This window comes from Panulirus ornatus, chromosome 56 (genome assembly GCF_036320965.1).
Source record: "Panulirus ornatus isolate Po-2019 chromosome 56, ASM3632096v1, whole genome shotgun sequence".
Taxonomy (NCBI): Eukaryota; Metazoa; Arthropoda; class Malacostraca; order Decapoda; family Palinuridae; genus Panulirus; species Panulirus ornatus.
The window spans coordinates 33,214,906-33,236,290 of NC_092279.1; the positions used below are offsets into that span (position 1 = coordinate 33,214,906).

General features: G+C 41.8%; 1 protein-coding gene across 1 annotated transcript in view; it reads left to right on the top strand.

Annotated features, from left to right (window-relative positions):
- Positions 1 to 13,823, top strand: part of LOC139766061 (uncharacterized) — a 33,215-nt gene extending 19,392 nt beyond the window's left edge. The window contains exon 2 of the mRNA XM_071694212.1: positions 12,694 to 13,823. Coding sequence (XP_071550313.1) covers positions 12,694 to 13,617 — 924 coding nt within the window. The 3' untranslated portion in view covers positions 13,618 to 13,823. The remainder of the gene's footprint in view (positions 1 to 12,693) is intronic.
- The last annotated feature ends 7,562 nt before the right edge of the window (positions 13,824 to 21,385 follow it).

Below are 21,385 nucleotides of genomic sequence, written 5' to 3' on the forward strand. Positions count from 1 at the left end.
TACATTCACTGAGAACCAATCACTTTCCTCTCTTCCTACACGTACATATGCCTTACATCCTTGATAAAAACTTTTCACTGCTTCTAACAACTTGCCTCCCACACCATATATTCTTAATACCTTCCACAGAGCATCTCTATCAACTCTATCATATGCCTTCTCCAAATCCATAAATGCTACATACAAATCCATATATATATATATATATATATATTTTTTTTTTTATATACTCTGTCGCTGTCTCCCGCGTCTGCGAGGTAGCGCAAGGAAACAGACGAAAGAAATGGCCCAACCCCCCCCCCCCCATACACATGTACATACACACGTCCACACACGCAAATATACATACCTACACAGCTTTCCATGGTTTACCCCAGACGCTTCACATGCCTTGATTCAATCCACTGACAGCACGTCAACCCCTGTATACCACATCGCTCCAATTCACTCTATTCCTTGCCCTCCTTTTACCCTCCTGCATGTTCAGGCCCCGATCACACAAAATCTTTTTCACTCCATCTTTCCACCTCCAATTTGGTCTCCCTCTTCTCCTCGTTCCCTCCACCTCCGACACATATATCCTCTTGGTCAATCTTTCCTCACTCATTCTCTCCATGTGCCCAAACCATTTCAAAACACCCTCTTCTGCTCTCTCAACCACGCTCTTTTTATTTCCACACATCTCTCTTATCCTTACGTTACTTACTCGATCAAACCACCTCACACCACACATTGTCCTCAAACATCTCATTTCCAGCACATCCATCCTCCTGCGCACAACTCTATCCATAGCCCACGCCTCGCAACCATACAACAGTGTTGGAACCACTATTCCTTCAAACATACCCATTTTTGCTTTCTGAGATAATGTTCTCGACTTCCACACATTTTTCAAGGCTCCCAAAATTTTCGCCGCCTCCCCCACCCTATGATCCACTTCCGCTTCCATGGTTCCATCCGCTGACAGATCCACTCCCAGATATCTAAAACACTTCACTTCCTCCAGTTTTTCTCCATTCAAACTCACCTCCCAATTGACTTGACCCTCAACCCTACTGTACCTAATAACCTTGCTCTTATTCACATTTACTCTTAACTTTCTTCTTCCACACACTTTACCAAACTCAGTCACCAGCTTCTGCAGTTTCTCACATGAATCAGCCACCAGCGCTGTATCATCAGCGAACAACAACTGACTCACTTCCCAAGCTCTCTCATCCCCAACAGACTTCATACTTGCCCCTCTTTCCAGGACTCTTGCATTTACCTCCCTAACAACCCCATCCATAAACAAATTAAACAACCATGGAGACATCACACACCCCTGCCGCAAACCTACATTCACTGAGAACCAATCACTTTCCTCTCTTCCTACACGTACACATGCCTTACATCCTCGATAAAAACTTTTCACTGCTTCTAACAACTTGCCTCCCACACCATATATTCTTAATACCTTCCACAGAGCATCTCTATCAACTCTATCATATGCCTTCTCCAGATCCATAAATGCTACATACAAATCCATTTGCTTTTCTAAGTATTTCCCACATACATTGTTCAAAGCAAACACCTGATCCACACATCCTCTACCACTTCTGAAACCGCACTGCTCTTCCCCAATCTGATGCTCTGTACATGCCTTCACCCTCTCAATCAATACCCTCCCATATAATTTACCAGGAATACTCAACAAACTTATACCTCTTTAATTTGAGCACTCACTCTTATCCCCTTTGCCTTTGTACAATGGCACTATGCACGCATTCCGCCAATCCTCAGGCACCTCACCATGAGTCATACATACATTAAATAACCTTACGAACCAGTCAACAATATAGTCACCCCCTTTTTTAATAAATTCCACTGCAATACCATCCAAACCTGCTGCCTTGCCGGCTTTCATCTTCCGCAAAGCTTTTACTACCTCTTCTCTGTTTACCAAATCATTTTCCCTAACCCTCTCACTTTGCACACCACCTCGACCAAAACACCCTATATCTGCCACTCTGTCATCAGACACATTCAACAAACCTTCAAAATACTCATTCCATCTCCTTCTCACATCACCACTACTTGTTATCACCTCCCCATTTACGCCCTTCACTGAAGTTCCCATTTGCTCCCTTGTCTTACGCACCCTATTTACCTCCTTCCAGAACATCTTTTTATTCTCCCTAAAATTTACTGATAGTCTCTCACCCCAACTCTCATTTGCCCTTTTTTTCACCTCTTGCACCTTTCTCTTGACCTCCTGTCTCTTTCTTTTATACTTCTCCCACTCAATTGCATTTTTTCCCTGCAAAAATCGTCCAAATGCCTCTCTCTTCTCTTTCACTAATACTCTTACTTCTTCATCCCACCACTCACTACCCTTTCTAAACAGCCCACCTCCCACTCTTCTCATGCCACAAGCATCTTTTGCGCAATCCATCACTGATTCCCTAAATACATCCCATTCCTCCCCCACTCCCCTTACTTCCATTGTTCTCACCTTTTTCCATTCTGTACACAGTCTCTCCTGGTACTTCCCCACACAGGTCTCCTTCCCAAGCTCACTTACTCTCACCACCTTCTTCACCCCATATATATATATATATATATATATATATTATCCCTGGGGATAGGGGAGAAAGAATACTTCCCACGTATTCCCTGCGTGTCGTAGAAGGCGACTAAAAGGGGAGGGAGCGGGGGGCTGGAAATCCTCCCCTCTCAATTTTTTTTAATTTTCCAAAAGAAGGAACAGAGAAGGGGGCCAGGTTAGGATATTCCCTCAGTGGCCCAGTTCTCTGTTCTTAACGCTACCTCGCTAACGCGGGAAATGGCGAATAGTTTGAAATATATATATATATATATATATATATATATATATATATATATATATATATATATATATATATATATATATATATAAGGAGTAGCACTACTCCTGAAACAGGAGTGGTGGGAGTATGTGATAGAGTGTAAAAAAGTAAACTCTAGATTGATATGGGTAAAACTGAAAGTGGATGGAGAGAGATGGGTGATTATTGGTGCATATGCACCTGGGCATAAGAAAGATCATGAGAGGCAAGTGTTTTGGGAGCAGCTGAGTGAGTGTGTTAGTAGTTTTGATGCTCAAGACCGGGTTATAGAGATGGGTGATTTGAATGCAAACGTGAGCAATGTGGCAGTTGTGGGAATAAGTAGTGTACGTGGGGTGTTCAGTGTTGTAAATGGAAATGGTGAAGAGCTTGTAGATTTATGTGCTGAAAAAGGACTGGTGATTGGGAATACCTGTTTTAAAAAGATAGAAATTCATAAGTATACGTATGTAAGTAGGAGAGATGGCCAGAGAGCATTATTGGTTTATGTGTTAATTGATAGGCTTGCGAAAGAGAGACTTTTGGATGTTAATGTGCTGAGGGGTGCAACTGGAGGGATGTCTGATCATTATCTTGTGGAGGCGAAGGTGAAGATTTGTAGAGGTTTTCAGAAAAGAAGAATGTTGGGGTGAAGAGAGTGGTGAGAGTAAGTGAGCTTGGGAAGGAGACTTGTGTGAGGAAGTATCAGGAGTGACTGAGTGCAGAATGGAAAAAGGTGAGAGCAAAGGACGTAAGGGGAGTTGGGGAAGAACCGGATGTATTTAGGGAAGCAGTGATGGCTTGTGCAAAAGATGCTTCTGGCATGATAAGCGTGGGATGTGGGCAGATTAGAAAGGGTAGTGAGTGGTGGGATGAAGAAGTAAGGTTTAAGATTATTAGTGAAAGAGAAGAGAGAGGCTTTTGTATGAGTTTTTCAGGGGAATAGTACAAATGACTGGGAGATGTACAAAAGAAGGAAGCAGGAGGTCAAGAGAAAGGTGCAAGAGGTGAAAAAGAGGACAAATGAGAGTTGGGGTGAGAGAGTATCATTTAATTTTAGGGAGAATAAAAAGATGTTTTGGAAGGAGGTAAATAAGTGTGTAAGACAAGGGAACAAATGGGAACATCAGTGAAGGGGGCTAATGGGTGAGTGATAAGAAGTAGTGGTGATGTGAGAAGGAGATGGAGTGAGTATTTTGAAGGTTTGTTGAATGTGTTAGATGATAGAGTGGCTGATATATGGTGTTTTGGATGAGGTGGTGTGCGAAGTGAGAGGGTTAGGGAGAATGATTTGGTAAACAGAGAAGAGGTAGTAAAAGCTTTGCAGAAGATGAAAGCCAGCAACGCATTGGGTTTGGATGGTATTGCTGTGGAATTTATTAGAAAAGGGGGTGACCGTGTTGTTAACTGGTTGGTAAGGATATGTAATGTATGTATGACACATGGTGAGGTGGGTGAGGATTGGTGGAATGCATGCATAGTGCCATTGTACAAAGGCAAAGGGAATACAGGTGAGTGTTCAAATTAAAGAGGTATAAGTTTGTTGAGTATTTCTGGGAAATTATATGGGATGGTATTGATTGAGAGGGGGAAGGCATGTACAGAGCATCAGATTGGGGAAGAGCAGTGTGGTTTCAGAATGTGTGGATCAGGTGTTTGCTTTGAAGAATGTATGTGAGAAATACTTAGAAAAGCAAATGGATTTATGTGTAGCATTTATGGATCTGGAGAAGGCATATGATAGAGCTGATAGAGATGCTCTGTGGAAGGTATTTAGAATATATTGTGTGGGAGGCAAGTTGTTAGAAGCAGTGAAAAGTTTTTATCGAGGATGTGAGGCATGTGTGCGAGTGGGAAGAGAGGAAAGTGATTGGTTCTCAGTGAATGTCGGTTTGTGGCAGGGGTGCGTGATGTCTGCATGGTTGTTTAATTTGTTTATGGATGGGGTTGTTAGGGAGGTGAATGCAAGAGTTTTGGAGAGAGGGGCTAGCATGCAGTCTGTTGTGGATGAGAGAGATTAGGAAGTGAGTCAGTTGTTGTTACCTGATGATACAGTGCTTGTGGCTGATTGGCTGATTCGGGTGAAAAACTGCAGAAGCTGGTGACTGAGTTTGGTAAAGTATGTGAAAGAAGAAAGCTGAGAGTAAATGTGAATAAGAGTAAGGTTATTAGGTACAGTAGGGCTGAGGGACAAGTCAACTGGGAGGTAAGTTTGAATGGAGAAAAACTGGAGGAAGTAAAGTGTTTTAGATATCTGGAAGTGGATTTGGCAGCGGATGGAACCATGGAAACAGAAGTGAATCACAGCGTGGGGGAGGGTGCGAAAGTTCTAGGAGCCTTGATAAATGTGTGGAAGGCAAGAACATTATCTCGGAAAGCAAAAATGGGTATGTTTGAAGGAATAGTGGTTCCATCAATGTTATATGGTTGCAAGGCATGGGCTATAGATAGAGTTGTGCAAAGGAGGGTGGATGTGTTGGAAATGAGATGTTTGAGGACAATATGTGGTGTGAGGCGGTTTGATCGAGTAAGTAATGAAAGGGTAAGAGAGGTGTGTAGTAATGAAAAGAATGTTCTTGAGAGAGCAGAAAAGGGTGTTTTGAAATGGTTTGGTCACATGGAGAGAATGAGTGAGGAAAGATTGACCAAGAGGATATATGTGTCAGAGGTGGAGGGAACAAGAAGTGGGAGACCAAATTGGAGGTGAGAAGATGGAGTGAAAAAGATATTGAGCGATCAGGGCCTGAACATGCAGGAGTGTGAAAGGTGTGCAAGGAATAGCATGAATAGGAACGATGTGGTATACCGGGGTCGACGTGCTGTCAATGGATTGAACCAGGGCATGTGAAGCATCTGGGGTAACCATGGAAAGTTTTGTGGGGCCTGGATGTGGAAAGGGAGCTTTTGTTTCGGTGCATTACACATGACAACTAAAGACTGAGTGTGAATGAATGTGGCCTTTGTTGTCTTTTCCTAGCGCTACCTTGCGCTACCCCCACCACAAATGAAATAGCATCCCCCCTCCACCAAGGTAGCACCAGGAAAAGACAAAAATTTCCACATTCATTCACACTCAGTCTCTAGCTGTCATGTGTAATGCCCAGAAATCACAGCTCCCTTTCCACGTCCAGGCCCCACAAAACTTTCCATGGTTTATCCAAGACGCTTCACATGCCCTGGTTCAATGCATTGACAGCACGTCCTCCCTGGTATACCACATTGTTCCAATTCACTATATTCCCTGCATGCCTTTCACCTTCCTGTATGTTCAGGCAGCTATCACTCAAAATCTTTTTCACCCCATTCTTCCACCTCCAATTTGGTCTCCCGCTTCTCCTTGTTCCGCCACCTCTGACACATATATCCTCCTTGTTAATCTTTCCTCACTCATTCCCTCAATGTGTTCAAACCATTTCAGCACACCCTCTTCTGCTCTCTCAAAACCACACTCTTTTTATTACCATTCATCCCTCTTACCCTTTCATCACTTACTCAATCAAACCACCTCACACCACATATTGTCCTCAAACATTTGATTTCCATCACATCCAACTTCCCACTACTCCATAGCAGGAGTTATGGAAGTGTGTGATAGAGTGTAAGAAAGTAAATGATTGATTGATGTGGGTAAAACTGAAAGTGGATGGTAAGAGATGGGTGATTATTGTTGCTTATATACTTGGTCATGAGAAGATAGATCATGTGAGGTAAGTGTTTTGGGAGCAGCTGAGTGAAAGTGTCTGCAACTCTGGTGCATGAGACCAGGTATTAGTGATGGGTGGTTTAAATGTGAAGGTGAGTATTGCGGCAGTTGAGGGTCTGATTGGTGCACATGGAGCTTTCAGTGTTGTGAACGGAAATGGTGAAGATCTTGTGGATTTGTGTGCTGAAAAATGACGGGTGATTGGGAATACCTGGTTTAAAAAGGGAGATATACATAAGTTTACATATATGAGTAGGAGAGATGGTCAGTGGGCATTATTGGATTACGTGTTAATTGATAGGCATGTAAAAGAGAGACTTTTGTATGTTAATGTGCTGAGAGGGGCAGCTGGAGGGATGTCTGATCACTATCTTGTGGAGATGAAATGAAGATTTTTAGAGGTTTTCAAAAAAGAAGAGAAAATGTTGGAGAGAGAGAGAGAGAGAGTGGTGAGAGTAAGCAAGCTTAGAAAGGACACTTGTAAGAGGAAGTACCAGGAGACATTGAGTGTAGAATGGCAAAAAGTGAGAGCAAATGATGTGAGGGGAGTGGGTGAGGAATGGGATTTATTTAGAGAAGCAGTAATGGCATGTCCAAAAGATGTATGTGGCATGAGTAAGGTGGGAGGTGGGCAGATTAGAAAGGGTAGTGAGGGGTGGGATGAAGAAGTAAAGTTGTTAGTGAAAGAGAAAAGAGAGGCATTTAGACGATACTTACAAGGAAGGAGTGCAAATGACTGGGAGTTCTGTAAAATAAGGTGGTAGGAGGTTAAGAGGAAGGTGCAAGGGTTGAAAAAGAGGGCTAATGAGAGTTAGGGTGAGAGTATCATTAAACTTTAGGGAGAATAAAAAGGTGTTTTGGGAAGAGGTAGATAATGTGTGTAAGACAAGAGAACAAATGGGAAGATCGGTGAAGGGGGTAAGGGGGAAGTAATAACAGGTAGTGACGAAGTGAGGAGATGGAGTGAGTATTTTGAAGTTTTGTTGAATGTGCATGATGATAGAATGCCAGATGTAGGGTGTTTTAGTCAGGGTGGTGTGCGAAGTGAGAGGGTCAGGGAGAATTGTTTGGTTAAGAGAGAAGAGGTCAGGGAGAATGGTTCGGTTAAGAGAGAAGAGGTAGTGAAAACTTTGTGGAAGAAATCCAGCAAGGCAAAGGGTTCAGATGGTATTGCTGTAGAATTTATGAAGAAAGGGGGGTGACTGTGTTGTTGATTGGTTGTTAAGGATATTCAGTGTATGTATGTATGTATGTATATATGTATGGATCATGGTGAAGTGCCTGAGGATTGGTGAAATGCATGCATAGTGCCATTGTACAAAGGCAAAAGGGATAAAGGTGAGCAGTTAATAAAGAGGTAGAGAGTGAGCCATCCCATGTATGTAAGCAGGTTTCCATATTAGAGTGAATAAAGAGTGAGAAGCAGACATTGTGATGTTGATTTTGTAGGTTGTCCAAGACAGAGTGGAGGATGTGGTTATGCCCAAAATGTTTATGTTATTACAGAACTGAATTGTGATCTTTTGAAATTGAACAGAAGGGAAACAAGTGATTGTTGGAAAGAGATATAGAGGGAAATTGTAAAGTGGAACCATCAGCATAAGAGTGAATATGGTTAGAAGTAGAGGAGAGACCCTTTTTCAAGAGAAGAATGCAAGTCGGTAGTAGGACAGAACCACCACTGATATGAGGGGGAAGTGCTCTGTTGACAACTACTTCATTGGAATGGCATGAGAGGAAACCATGTATAAGAGAAAAGTAGAGGTATCAAAGGTAAGGAGTTTAGAAAGCAAAGACTTATGTTACACCCTGACAGATGCCTTGAAGATGCCTAGGTCTGGGACAAAAGTTTCATTGAGATCCCTGAGAGGAGGTCCAGAGGCTAGTCACTATAGGGAGATCACTAGTTGAACCAGCCCTGCAAAATCCATACTGGTGATCTGAAAGAGGGGAATGGGATTTAAAGTGTTCAAGAGAGTGAAAGTTTAGGAGAGTTCAAAGGCTTTGGAGATGGCAGAAGTGAGAGCAATAAGGTGATAATTGGATGGTCTGCACCAAGGTGTGTTCTCAAATGAAAGTAAAAGTCAGGGGTTTTGGAGAAATGAAATTGGTGAGAAAAGACTGGTGCGAGAGTAGTTTTTAGGGGAAGTTATGAGTTTGATTGTCTGATATGCACCGTCCCTGATGCAACAGGCAACAGAGCAGGAGCAATTAAACCATGATTGAGGAGAAAAAAGATCAGAAGATGGGATAGTGGATTCCATCCAAGCCAAGTTAACCTCTGCTGAGCTTTCAGTATAACACAAGGCAGAGAGGCGGTATCCATATCAGGGAAAGTCAGTAAAGAAACTGCACATGGATAACTTTTGAGTTCTTAAGTGCCAAAGTTGATGTTTCAAGTGGAAGATAGAGGATGGGCATGCCTAACTAGAATTAACAGGAAATTTCCCTGGGGTAGGGGTTAAAGAATTCTAACTTGGTACACTCTGCTTGCCATAAAAGGTGACTTAGAGGGATGGAAGTTGGGGGCTAGACCTCCCATCATTTATTTCAATTGCTGAAGGATGGAGCAGAAGTAGGCTTGGGCTGGGATGTATAAATGTGTGTGGATGTAACCGAGATGAAATGAGAGAGGGGCAGTATGTAAGTGTAACAAAGCCAAAGGGTAAAGGTGAAAAAGAGTTTAGTAATGCTGTAGGGGTAAAGTTTGGGGTTGGTGTGAGGGCAAAGGCTAAAGAAGGGTAGCACTACTGATCAAGCAGGAGTTATGGGAAAGTGCATAAGAATGTAAGGAAATGAGTTCTAGACTGATGTGAAGAAAAATGAAAGTTGGTTGCAAGAGGTAGGTGATTATTGGTGCTTATGCATCTACCCATGAGATGGAGGAGGATGAGAGGCAAATATTTTTGGAGCAGCTGAGTGAGTGTGTCAGCAGTTTTGATGCCAGAGATTTGGTAATAGTGATGGGTGATTTAAATGCGAGAGTGAGTTTTGTGGCAGTTGAGGGTGTAGTTGGGGGATCAGCATGGTGAGTAGTTATGGTGAATGGCTTTTGGTGTTGTGTTCTGAAAAAGTACTGGTGATTGGAAATACCTGATTTAAAAAGAAGAAAACAGATAAGTATATGTGGATGATAAAGAAAGATGGCCAGATGGCATTATTGGATTACATACTAACTGATAGGCATGTAAAAGAGAGACACTTGGATGTGAATGTGTTGAGATGAGCAGCTGGTGGGATGTCTTATTATTACCTGATAGAGGCAAAAGTGCAGATTTGTAGGGAGTTTTCAGAAAAGAGGAAACGATGTGAGTGAAACAAAGGTTGTGAAAGTAAGTGAACTTGGAAAAGATATGTGTGTAAAGAAATACCAGAGATGGAAAATTGTATATGCACAAAGCAGTTGTAATTGAAGCAAGGGGAGTGAGTTTGTAGTAGGGGATATTAAGGGAAGCAGTGCTGGCATGTTATAGAGAAGTGTGTGATATGCATAAAGTGGGAGATGGGCAGGTGAAAAAGGGTAATGCATATTAGGATGATGAAGTAAATTCAATAGTGAAAGAAAAAAGAGAGGTGCATAGGCAGTACCTACATGGGAGGAGTGTATATGATTGGGATGTACAGGAGGTCAAGAGGAAGGTGCAGGGTTTGGAAAAGAGAACAAGAGAGAATGGGATTGAGCAATTATCAGGAAACTTCAAGAAGAATAAGATGTTTTGGAGAGATTTTGATAGAGAAAAAAACAAGAGAACAAATGGGAACATCAGTGAAAGGGGTAAATGGGGAAGTGATAACAGGTATGTATGAGATGGGAGGTAGTGTTTTGAAGAATTGTTGAATTTATTTGATGACAGTGTAGCAGATGTAGGGTGTTTGGGTCTGGGAGGTACGTGAAGCAGGAGAGTGGTGGAAAGTGGTTCTGTGAAAAGAGAAGAGGTGGTGAAAGCCTTGTGGCTGGAGTGGATGCTGTTACAACTGCATTTCATAAGAATGGGAATGACTGTTTTTTATTGGTTAGTTAGGATTTTCTGTGTAATTATGATTCATCATGAGTTGCCTGATAACTGGTAGAATGCATGGATAGTGCTGTTATATAAAGGCAAGGGGGACAAGGGTGAGTGTTTGAAATACAGAGGTATAAGTTTGTATCCATGCTAATATATAAAGGCAAGGGGGACAAGGGTAAGTGTTTGAAATACAGAGGTATAAGTTTGTTGAGTGTACCTGGTAAGTTGCATGGGAGAGTGGTGACTGAGAGGGTGGAGACATGTACAGAGCATCAGACTTGGAAGGAACAATGTGGATCAGATGTTTACTTTGAAGAATGTGTGTGAGAAATACTTAACGAAATGGATGGATATGTATGTGGCATTTATATTTCTGGAGAAAGCATATGACAAGGTTGATGGAGATGCTTTGTGAAAGGTCTTAATTGGGGAGAAAGCTACTGGAAGCGGTGAAAAGTTTTTATCAAGAGTGTAAGGCATGTGTACATGTAGGAAGAGAGGAAAGTGAGTGGTTCCAAATGAAGGATGGTCTGCAGCAGGGTGTGTGTGATGTCATCATGGCTGTTTGATTTGTTCATGGATGGGGTGATGAGGGAAGTAAACGCAAGGGTCTTGGAAGGAGGAGTTAGTATGCAGTCTGTAGGGTGTGAAGAGGCCTGGGAAGTAGTCAGATGCTATTTACTGATGAAAGAGCACTTGTGGCAGATTTGAGTGAATACAGAAGTTGGTGACTGAGTTTGGAAGATTGTGTTAAGGGAGGAGGTTGAGAGTAAAAACAAGGCTATTAGGTTTTACAGGCCAAGAACATGTTGGTTGGAATGAGAATTTAAACTGGGAAAGTTAGAAAGAAGTGAAGTGTTTGAGATACTTGGGAGTGGACACAGCAGAGTGGAACCATGGAAGCAGATGTGAGTCATAGAGTGGGTGAGGGGGCGAAGGGTTTACAAGCATCGAGGAATATATATGGAAAGAGAGGTTGTTACCTGGGATAGAGTAAATTGGAATGATGTGATGTGCAGTGGCCGACATGCTGTTAATGGACTGAACCACAGCATCTGAAGTGGCTGGGGAAAAACATGGAAAGTTTTGGGGCCTGGTTGTTGACAAGGGCTGTGGTTTCAGTACATTGCACATGAGAGCTAGAGAATGTATTTGAGCAAATGTGGCCTTTCTTCGTGTCCCTGGTGCTACCTTGCCAATGTGGGAAAGGGTGAAGTATGAAAAAAGAATTGTGGTCAAAAGACCAAGAAAGGGGCAAATTTTGACCACAAGGGGGCAGAAATGTTGTTTGAAAAATGGGAGGATTCAGATGTAATGTGGAGGTTTAAGTGTGTTGTAAGAGTGGTCATGATGGTCAGGGACTAAAGTAGTGTGTTTAATTGATTGTTGCAGATCACAGAAGATGGTAAAAGAAAGAGTTTTGGCTCCATCAGGAGTGTCCTAGATTGAGCCTAGCAAATCTTTGTGGTGTACTCTGAAATTCGCTCCACAGAGGATCTCAGAACATGGATGAGAAGAGAGCCGAGCTCTGTGGCAAGCATTCAGGTAGTTGAGAGTTGTGCATTGTTGCAGGAATTTAGAGGAGGGAGCAGCTAAATGAAACACAGTTGCAAAGTAATAGAGGGTAGAGAGATTTTAATTAAAGGCAGATGATATCTGAGTCAGGAGACTCAAGATCCATGAGGTGAGTACTAGGTTTTTTTTTATAGTAAAGAAGGTGCATAATACACCCTTAGTGTGGAATCAGTGTTAGAGATTGTAGTTGATCTGGTAGTGCAAAGAAGCAGCAGACTTCTACAGCTTCAGAGAGAAGAATTAGCCTAGGGGAGGAGGTAAACACGTGGTCTTTATCAAAGGAAGGTTAGAATTATGACCATATATGTTGCAGAAATGGACAGGAAAAGAGCCAGGTCTAAGAGTTGTAAGTATGGAAGTGGGGTGGATCCCTGTTGGATTTTGGTGTTCAAGTGGTTCCTCATTCTTACTAAAATTAGTGCATTTTCCAGAACTCCACTGTTAATCATGCTCTGTTCCAGTACCATTACTCTTGGGATATGACTCATGTTCTTTGGTAGTCCAGAGGTTGAAATATAACACTTTGTAAGAACACTTTCCAAAGGCATCTCTCTTGTTCCAGATACAGTGTGAAATTGCATGTCAAGATCAGAAACAGAAGAAACTGACAATGTTTAGTGAAGAGGAAAAGTTTTTACATGAAACATATAGGAAATTATATTCACAAGAGGATCATCTCCAGGAGCATATGCTTTTGGATAGTGGTCAGAAAGAAACTGGCTGTACTGAAAGTGAGAGACTGTTTTCACATATGAGAAATCTTCAGAAGCGTATCCTAGTGCAGAGTGATGCAGAAGATTTAGAACACATGAAAAGATTTCCATGTGATGAATGTGGGAAACTGTTTTCATATAAGAGTAACCTTACTAGACATTTGCTTGTGCATAGTAGTGAGAAAACTTTTGAATGTGATGAATGTGGGAAAATGTTTTCACAGAAAAGTTATCTTCAACAACATCTGACTGTGCACAATGGTATAAAAAGGTTTGAATGTAATGAATGTGGGAAACTGTTTTTACTGAAAAGTAGTCTAAAGAAACATTCCTCTGTACACAATGGCGTGAAAAAGTTTGGATGTGATGAATGTGGAAAACTCTTTTTTCGGAAAAGTCACCTGAAGGATCATGTACCTGTGCACAATGGTGTGAAAAAGTTTGGATGTGATGAATGTGGGAGACTGTTTTTGTTGAAAAGTCGTCTTCATCAGCATTTACTTGTACACAGTGGTGTGAAAAAGTTTAAGTGCAATGAATGTGAGAAACAGTTTTTAAAGAAAAGTTATCTCCGGAAACATTTATTTGTGCACAGTGCTGTTAAAAACTTTGAATGTGATGAATGTGGGAAACTGTTTTCACAGAAGAGTAATCTTCAGAGACATTTGTTAGTGCACAGTGGTATAAAAAATTTTGTGTGTGCTGAATGTGGGAAATTGTTTTTGGACAAATATGACCTCAAGAGACATTTGAATGTGCACCGTGGTATATAAAAGTTTGAATGTGATCAGTGCTTGAAACTGTTTTCACTTAAGGTTGATCTTGTGAGACACTTTCTTGTGCACTTTGGTGTGAAAATGTTAGAATGTGATGTGTAATTAAACTTAGTATATTTATATTTATATAAAGCTCCCTTTTTTCTAACCAGGTTCCTTTTGCAGTCTGTACTCAAACTTTCTAAAATAAATGGTGATCAGGCTACTATTGGAATATCATTACTCCTCACTCTATACAGTGTATGATGCAAGTGCGAAACTGTGTAGAGAGTTGAACCTAACAAACATGTATTTGGGTACAGTAGTGCGAGAAATAAGTTGTAATGATTATGGTTTTATTAACAATAGGATGATATCTAGAAACATATGTATGGATGCATTGACATAAAGAAAGCTTGTAAGTGAAATGTAGCTTTTGCTCAAAAGTGACTTCCAAAAATATTTACTTGTATATAACTGCATAATGGGATATATTTAGGGAAGCAGTGATGGCTTGCACAAAAGATGTTTGTGGCATGAGAAAGGTGGGAGGTGGGAAGATTAGAAAGGTTAGTGAGAGGTGGGATGAAAGATAAGAGAGGCATTTGGATGATTTTTGCAGGGAAATAGTGCAAATGACTGGGAGATGTATAAAAGAAAGAGGCAAGAGGTCAAGAGAAAGGTGCAAGAGGTGAAAAAGAGGGCAAATGAGAGTTGGGGTGAGAGAGTATCATTAAATTTTAGGGAGAATAAAAAGATGTTTTAGAAGGAGGTAAATAGAGTGCGTAAGACAAGAGAGCAAATGGGAACATTGGTGAAGGGGCAAATGGGAAGGTAATAATAAGTAGTGATGAAGTAAGAGGGAGATGGAGGGAGTATTTTGAAGGTTTGTTGAATGTGTTTGAAGATAAAGTGGCAGATATAGGGTGTTTTGGTCGAGGTGGTGTGCGAAGTGAGAGGGTCAGGGAGAATGATTTGGTAAACAGAGAAGAGGTAGTGAGAGCTTTGCTGAAGATGAAAGCTGCCAAGGTAGTGGGTTTGGATGGTATCTCTTTGGAATTTATTAAAAAAGGGGGTCACTGTGTTGTTGACTGGTTGGTGAGGATATTCAATGTATGTATGGTTCATGGTGAAGTGCCTGAGGATTGGTGGAATGCATGCATAGTGTCATTGTACAAAGGGAAAGAGGATAAAGGTGACTGTTCAGATTACATAGATATAAGTTTGTTGAATATTCCTGGGAAATTATATGGGAGGGTATTGATTGAGAGGGTGAAGGCATGTACAGAGCATCAGATTGGGGAAGAGCAGTGTGGTTTCAGAAGTGGTGGAGGATGTGTGGGTCAGGTGTTTGCTTTGAAGAATGTATGTGAGAAATACTTAGAAAGAAAGATGTATTTGTATGTAGCATTCATGGATCTGTGGAAGGCATATGACAAGAGTTGATAGAGATGCTCTGTGGAAGGTATTAAGAGTATGGTGTGGGAGGCAAGTTGTTAGAAGCAGTGAAAAGTTTTTAACGAGGATGTAAAGGCATGTGTACAAGTAGGAAGAGAGTAAAGTGATTGGTTCCCAGCGAATGTCGGTTTGCAGCAAGGATGCGTGATGTCTCCATGGTTGTTTAATTTGTTTATGGATGCATTGTTAGGGAGGTGAATGCAAGAGTTTTGGAGAGAGGGGCAAGTATGCAGTCTGTTGTGGATGAAAGGTCTTGGGAAGTGAGTCAGTTGTTGTTCGCTGATGATACAGTGCTGGTTGCTGATTCGGGTGAGAAACTGCAGAAGCTGGTGACTGAGTTTGGTGAAGTGTGTGAAAGAAGAAAGCTGAGAGTAAATGTGAATAAGAACAAGGTTATTAGGTTCAGTAGGGTTGAGGGACAAGTAAATTTGGAGTGACTTTGAATGGAGAAAGTGAAGTGTTTTGGATATCTGGGAGTGGATTTGGCAGCAGATAGAACCATGGAAGCAGAAGTGAGTCACAGTGTGGGGGGAGGGGGCGAAGGTTCTGGGAGTGTTGAAGAATGTGTGGAAGGCGAGAACGTAGTCTTGGAGAGCAAAAATGGGTATGTTTGAAGGAATAGTGGCTCCAACAATTTTATATGGTTGTGAGGCATGGACTATAGATAGGGTTGTACAGAGGAAGGTGGATGTGTTGGAAATGAGATGTTTGGGGACAATATGTGATGTGAGGAGGTTTGATCGAGTAAGTAATGAAAGGGTGAGAGAGATGTGTAGTAATAAAAGGAGTGTGGTTGAGAGAGCAGAAGAGGGTGTATTGAAATGGTTTGGTCACATGGAGAGAATGAGTGAGGAAAGATTGACAAAGAGGATATATGTATCGGAGGTGGAGGGAACTAGAAGTGGGAGACCAAAATGGAGGTGGAAGGATGGAGTGAAAAAGATTATTAGTGATCAGGGCCTGAACGTACATGTACATAGTTCATACTGTCTGCCTTTATTCATTCCCATCACCACTTCGCCACACATGAAATAACAACACCCTCCCACCTCATGTGTGTGAGGTAGCACTAGGAAAAGACAACAAAGGACACATTCATTCACACTTAGTCTCCAGCTGTCATCTAATGATGCACCGAAACCACAGCTCTCTTTCCACATCCAGGCCTCACAGAACTTTCCATGGTTTACCCCAGATGCTTCACATGCCCTGGTTCATCCCATACATCCCATTCCTCCCCCACTCCCCATACCTCCTTTGTTCTCACATTTTTCCATTCTTTACTCAGTCTCTCTTGGTACTTCCTCACACAAGTTACCTTCCCAAGCTCACTTACTCTCACCACTCTCTTCACCCCAACATTCTCTCTTCTTTTCTGAAAACCTCTACAAATCTTCACCTTCGCCTCCACAAGATAATAATGACATCCCTCCAGTTGCACCTCTCAGCACATTAACATCCAAAAGTCTGTCTTTCATGCGCCTATCAATTAAAACGTAATCCAATAACGCTCTCTGGCCATCTCTCCTACTTACATACATATACTTATGCATATCTCTCTTTTTAAACCAGGTATTCCCAATCTCCAGTCTTTTCCATATATATATATATATATATTCACATAATCATAATCGTATGGATCAATTATAAATATATTATAGCCTTGATTTCATCTTATCTCAAACTGGGTATGGGATAGATCTTCCACACAGTATTCCCATGCGTGCGAGCTGGCTATAATAAGTAGGTAGGAGGTGAGGTGCTGGAAATCATGTTTTTATATATATTTTTTTTTATATAAATTTTCCAGAAGGGAAGAGAGATCCAGGTGTGAGAATAAAAAAGGAGGGAGCGGGGGGCGGAAATCCTACCCCTCTCGTTTTTTTTTTTTTTTTTTTTTTTTTTAATTTCCAAAAGAAGGAACAGAGGGGGCCAGGTGAGGATATTCCAAAAAAGGCCCAGTCCTCTGTTCCTAACGCTAACCTCGCTAAACGCGGGAAATGGCGTAATTAGTTTGAAAGTGAAAGTGAATATATTATAATGATTGTGAAGGTAAGCTGTGAGAGAATGTGTGTTAGAGTGTTAATATTTTATGTGTAGGTGTGGAGGAGGAAGGATTGGTTAGTAAGAGGTGCGGGGGGTGATGAGATGAGGTTTTAATAGAGGATGTTTGGAAAGGCAATGTGACGTGTTGGATGAGAGTGAAAGTGATAGTGTTTCGTGATGTAGGTGTGGCGCATGGGTGATGTTGATATCTGGAGGTGAGAGAAGTTGGTATAGGACATGTTGGTTGGGTGATGGGATGAGAGGGTTGGTTGAGGGAGTAAATGCAAGAGTTGGAAATGAGGGGCAAGTATGAATGTGTGGGGATGGAGAGCTTGGGAAGTGAGTCAGTAGGTGTGAGAGGTGGTGTTGAGAATGATGTGGTGGTGGGATGTGGTTGTAAGTTGATCGAGTGAGGTGAACTGTTTGAAGGGTAAGAGAGAATGTGTGGAAATAAAAGAGCGTGGTTGAGAGAGCAGAAGGGGTGTTTTGAGTGGTTTGGGACATGGAGAGAATGAGTGAGGAAAGATTGACCAAGAGGATATATGTGTCGGAGGTGGAGGGAACGAGGAGAACAGGGAGACCAAATTGGAGGTGGAAAGATGGAGTGAAAAAGATTTTGTGTGATCGGGGCCTGAACATGCAGGAGGGTGAAAGGAGGGCAAGGAATAGAGTGAATTGGAGCGATGTGGTATACCGGGGTTGACGTGCTGTCAGTGGATTGAATCAAGGCATGTGAAGCGTCTGGGGTAAACCATGGAAAGCTGTGTAGGTATGTATATTTGCGTGTGTGGACGTATTGTATATACATGTGTATGGGGGGGGGGGTTGGGCCATTTCTTTCGTCTGTTTCCTTGCGCTACCTCGCAAACGCGGGAGACAGCGACAAAGTATAATAATAATAATAATAATATAATATATATATATATATATATATATATATATATATATATATATATATATATATATATATAAGGGGAGTGGGGGAGGAATGGGATGTATTTAGGGAATCAGTGATGGATTGCGCAAAAGATGCTTGTGGCATGAGAAGAGTGGGAGGTGGGTTGATTAGAAAGGGTAGTGAGTGGTGGGATGAAGAAGTAAGAGTATTGGTGAAAGAGAAGAGAGAGGCATTTGGACGATTTTTGCAGGGAAAAAATGCAATTGAGTGGGAGATGTATAAAAGAGAGACAGGAGGTCAAGAGAAAGGTGCAGGAGGTGAAAAAAAGGGCAAATGAGAGTTGGGGTGAGAGAGTATCATTAAATTTTAGGGAGAATAAAAAGATGTTCTGGAAGGAGGTAAATAAAGTGCATAAGACAAGGGAGCAAATGGGAACTTCAGTGAAGGGTGCAAATGGGGAGGTGATAACAAGTAGTGGGGATGTGAGAAGGAGATGGAGTGAGTATTTTGAAGGTTTGTTGAATGTGTTTGATGATAGAGTGGCAGATATAGGGTGTTTTGGTCGAGGTGGTGTGCAAAGTGAGAGGGTTAGGGAAAATGATTTGGTAAACAGAGAAGAGGTAGTGGGAGCTTTGTGGAAGATGAAAGCCGGCAAGGCAGCAGGTTTGGATGGTATTGCAGTGGAATTTATTAAAAAAGGGGGTGACTGTATTGTTGACTGGTTGGTAAGGTTATTTAATGTATGTATGACCCATGGTGAGGTGCCTGAGGATTGGCGGAATGCGTGCATAGTGCCATTGTACAAAGGCAAAGGGGATAAGAGTGAGTGCTCAAATTACAGAGGTATAAGTTTGTTGAGTATTCCTGGTAAATTATATGGGAGGGTATTGATTGAGAGGGTGAAGGCATGTACAGAGCATCAGATTGGGGAAGAGCAGTGTGGTTTCAGAAGTGGTAGAGGATGTGTGGATCAGGTGTTTGCTTTGAAGAATGTATGTGAGAAATACTTAGAAAAGCAAATGGATTTGTATGTAGCATTTATGGATCTGGAGAAGGCATATGATAGAGTTGATAGAGATGCTCTGTGGAAGGTATTAAGAATATATGGTGTGGGAGGCAAGTTGTTAGAAGCAGTGAAAAGTTTTTATCGAGGATGTAAGGCATGTGTACGTGTAGGAAGAGAGGAAAGTGATTGGTTCTCAGTGAATGTAGGTTTGTGGCAGGGGTGTGTGATGTCTCCATGGTTGTTTAATTTGTTTATGGATGGGGTTGTTAGGGAGGTGAATGCAAGAGTTTTGGAAAGAGGGGCAAGTATGGAGTCTGTTGGGGATGAGAGAGCTTGGGAAGTGAGTCAATTGTTGTTCGCTGATGATACAGCGCTGGTGGCTGATTCATGTAAGAAACTGCAAAAGCTGGTGACTGAGTTTGGTAAAGTGTATGAAAGAAGAAAGTTAAGAGCAAGTTCATTAGATACAGTAGGGTTGAGGGTCAAGTCAATTGGGAGGTGAGTTTGAATGGAGAAAAACTGGAGGAAGTGAAGTGTTTTAGATATCTGGGAGTGGATCTGGCAGCGGATGGAACCATGGAAGCGGAAGTGGATCATAGGGTGGCGGAGGGGGCGAAAATTCTGGGAGCCTTGAAGAATGTGTGGAAGTCGAGAACATTATCTCGGAAAGCAAAAATGGGTATGTTTGAAGGAATAGTGGTTCCAACAATGTTGTATGGTTGCGAGGCGTGGGCTATGGATAGAGTTGTGCGCAGGAGGATGGATGTGCTGGAAATGAGATGTTTGAGGACAATGGGTGGTGTGAGGTGGTTTGATCGAGTAAGTAACGTAAGGGTAAGAGAGATGTGTGGAAATAAAAAGAGCGTGGTTGAGAGAGCAGAAGAGGGTGTTTTGAAATGGTTTGGGCATATGGAGAGAATGAGTGAGCAAAGATTGACCAAGAGGTATATGTGTCGGAGGTGGAGGGAACGAGAAGAGGGAGACCAAATTGGAGGTGGAAAGATGGAGTGAAAAAGATTTTGAGTGATCGGGACCTGAACATGCAGGAGGGTGAAAGGAGGGCAAGGAATAGAGTGAATTGGAGCGATGTGGTATACCGGGGTTGACGTGCTGTCAGTGGATTGAATCAAGGCATGTGAAGCGTCTGGGGTAAACCATGGAAAGCTGTGTAGGTATGTGTATTTGCGTGTGTGGACGTATGTATATACATGTGTATGGGGGTGGGTTGGGCCATTTCTTTCATCTGTTTCCTTGCGCTACCTCGCAAACGCGGGAGACCGGCAAAAAAAAAAGAAAAAAAAGATATATATATATATATATATATATATATATATATATATATATATATATATATATATATATATATATATTATCCCTGGGGATAGGGTAGAAAGAATACTTCCCACGTATTCCCTGCGTGTCGTAGAAGGCGACTAAAAGGGGAGGGAGCGGGGGGCTGGAAATCCTCCCCTCTCACTTTTTTTTTTAATTTTCCAAAAGAGGGAACAGAGAAGGGGTCCAGGTGAGGATATTCCCTCAAGGGCCCAGTCCTCTGTTCTCAACGCTACCTCGCTAATGCGGGAAATGGCGAATAGTATGAAAGAAAAGAAAGATATATATATATATATATATATATATATATATATATATATATATATATATATATATATATATATATGTATGTATATATATATATATTATCCCTGGGGATAGGGGATTAAGAATACTTCCCACGTATTCCCTGCGTGTCGTAGAAGGCGACTAAAAGGGGAGGGAGCGGGGGGCTGGAAATCCTCCCCTCTCGGTTTTTTTTTTCAAAAGAAGGAACAGAGAATTGGGCCAGGTGAGGGTATTCCCTCAAAGGCCCAGTCCTCTGTTCTTAACGCTACCTCGCTAATGCGGGAAATGGCGAATAGTTTGAAAGAAAAGAAATATATATATATATATATATATATATATATATATATATATATATATATATATATATATATATATATATATATATATATCCCTGGGGGATAGGGGAGAAAGAATACTTCCCATGCATTCCTTCACGTGTTGCAGAATGGGGACTAATGGGGACGGGAGCGGGGGGCCAGAAACCCTCCTCTCCTTGTATTTTCACTTTCTAAAAAGGGAAACAGAAGAAGGAGTCATGTGGGGAGTGCTCATCCTCCTCGAAGGCTCAGATTGGGGTGTGTAATTGTGTGTGGATGTAACCAAGATGAGAAAAAAGGAGAGATAGGAAGTATGTTTCAGGAAAGGAGCCTGGATGTTTTAGCTCTGAGTGAAATGAAGCTCAAGGGTAAAGGGGAAGAGTGGTTTGGGAATGTCTTGGGAGTAAAGTCAGGGCTTAGTGAGAGGACAAGAGAAGGAAG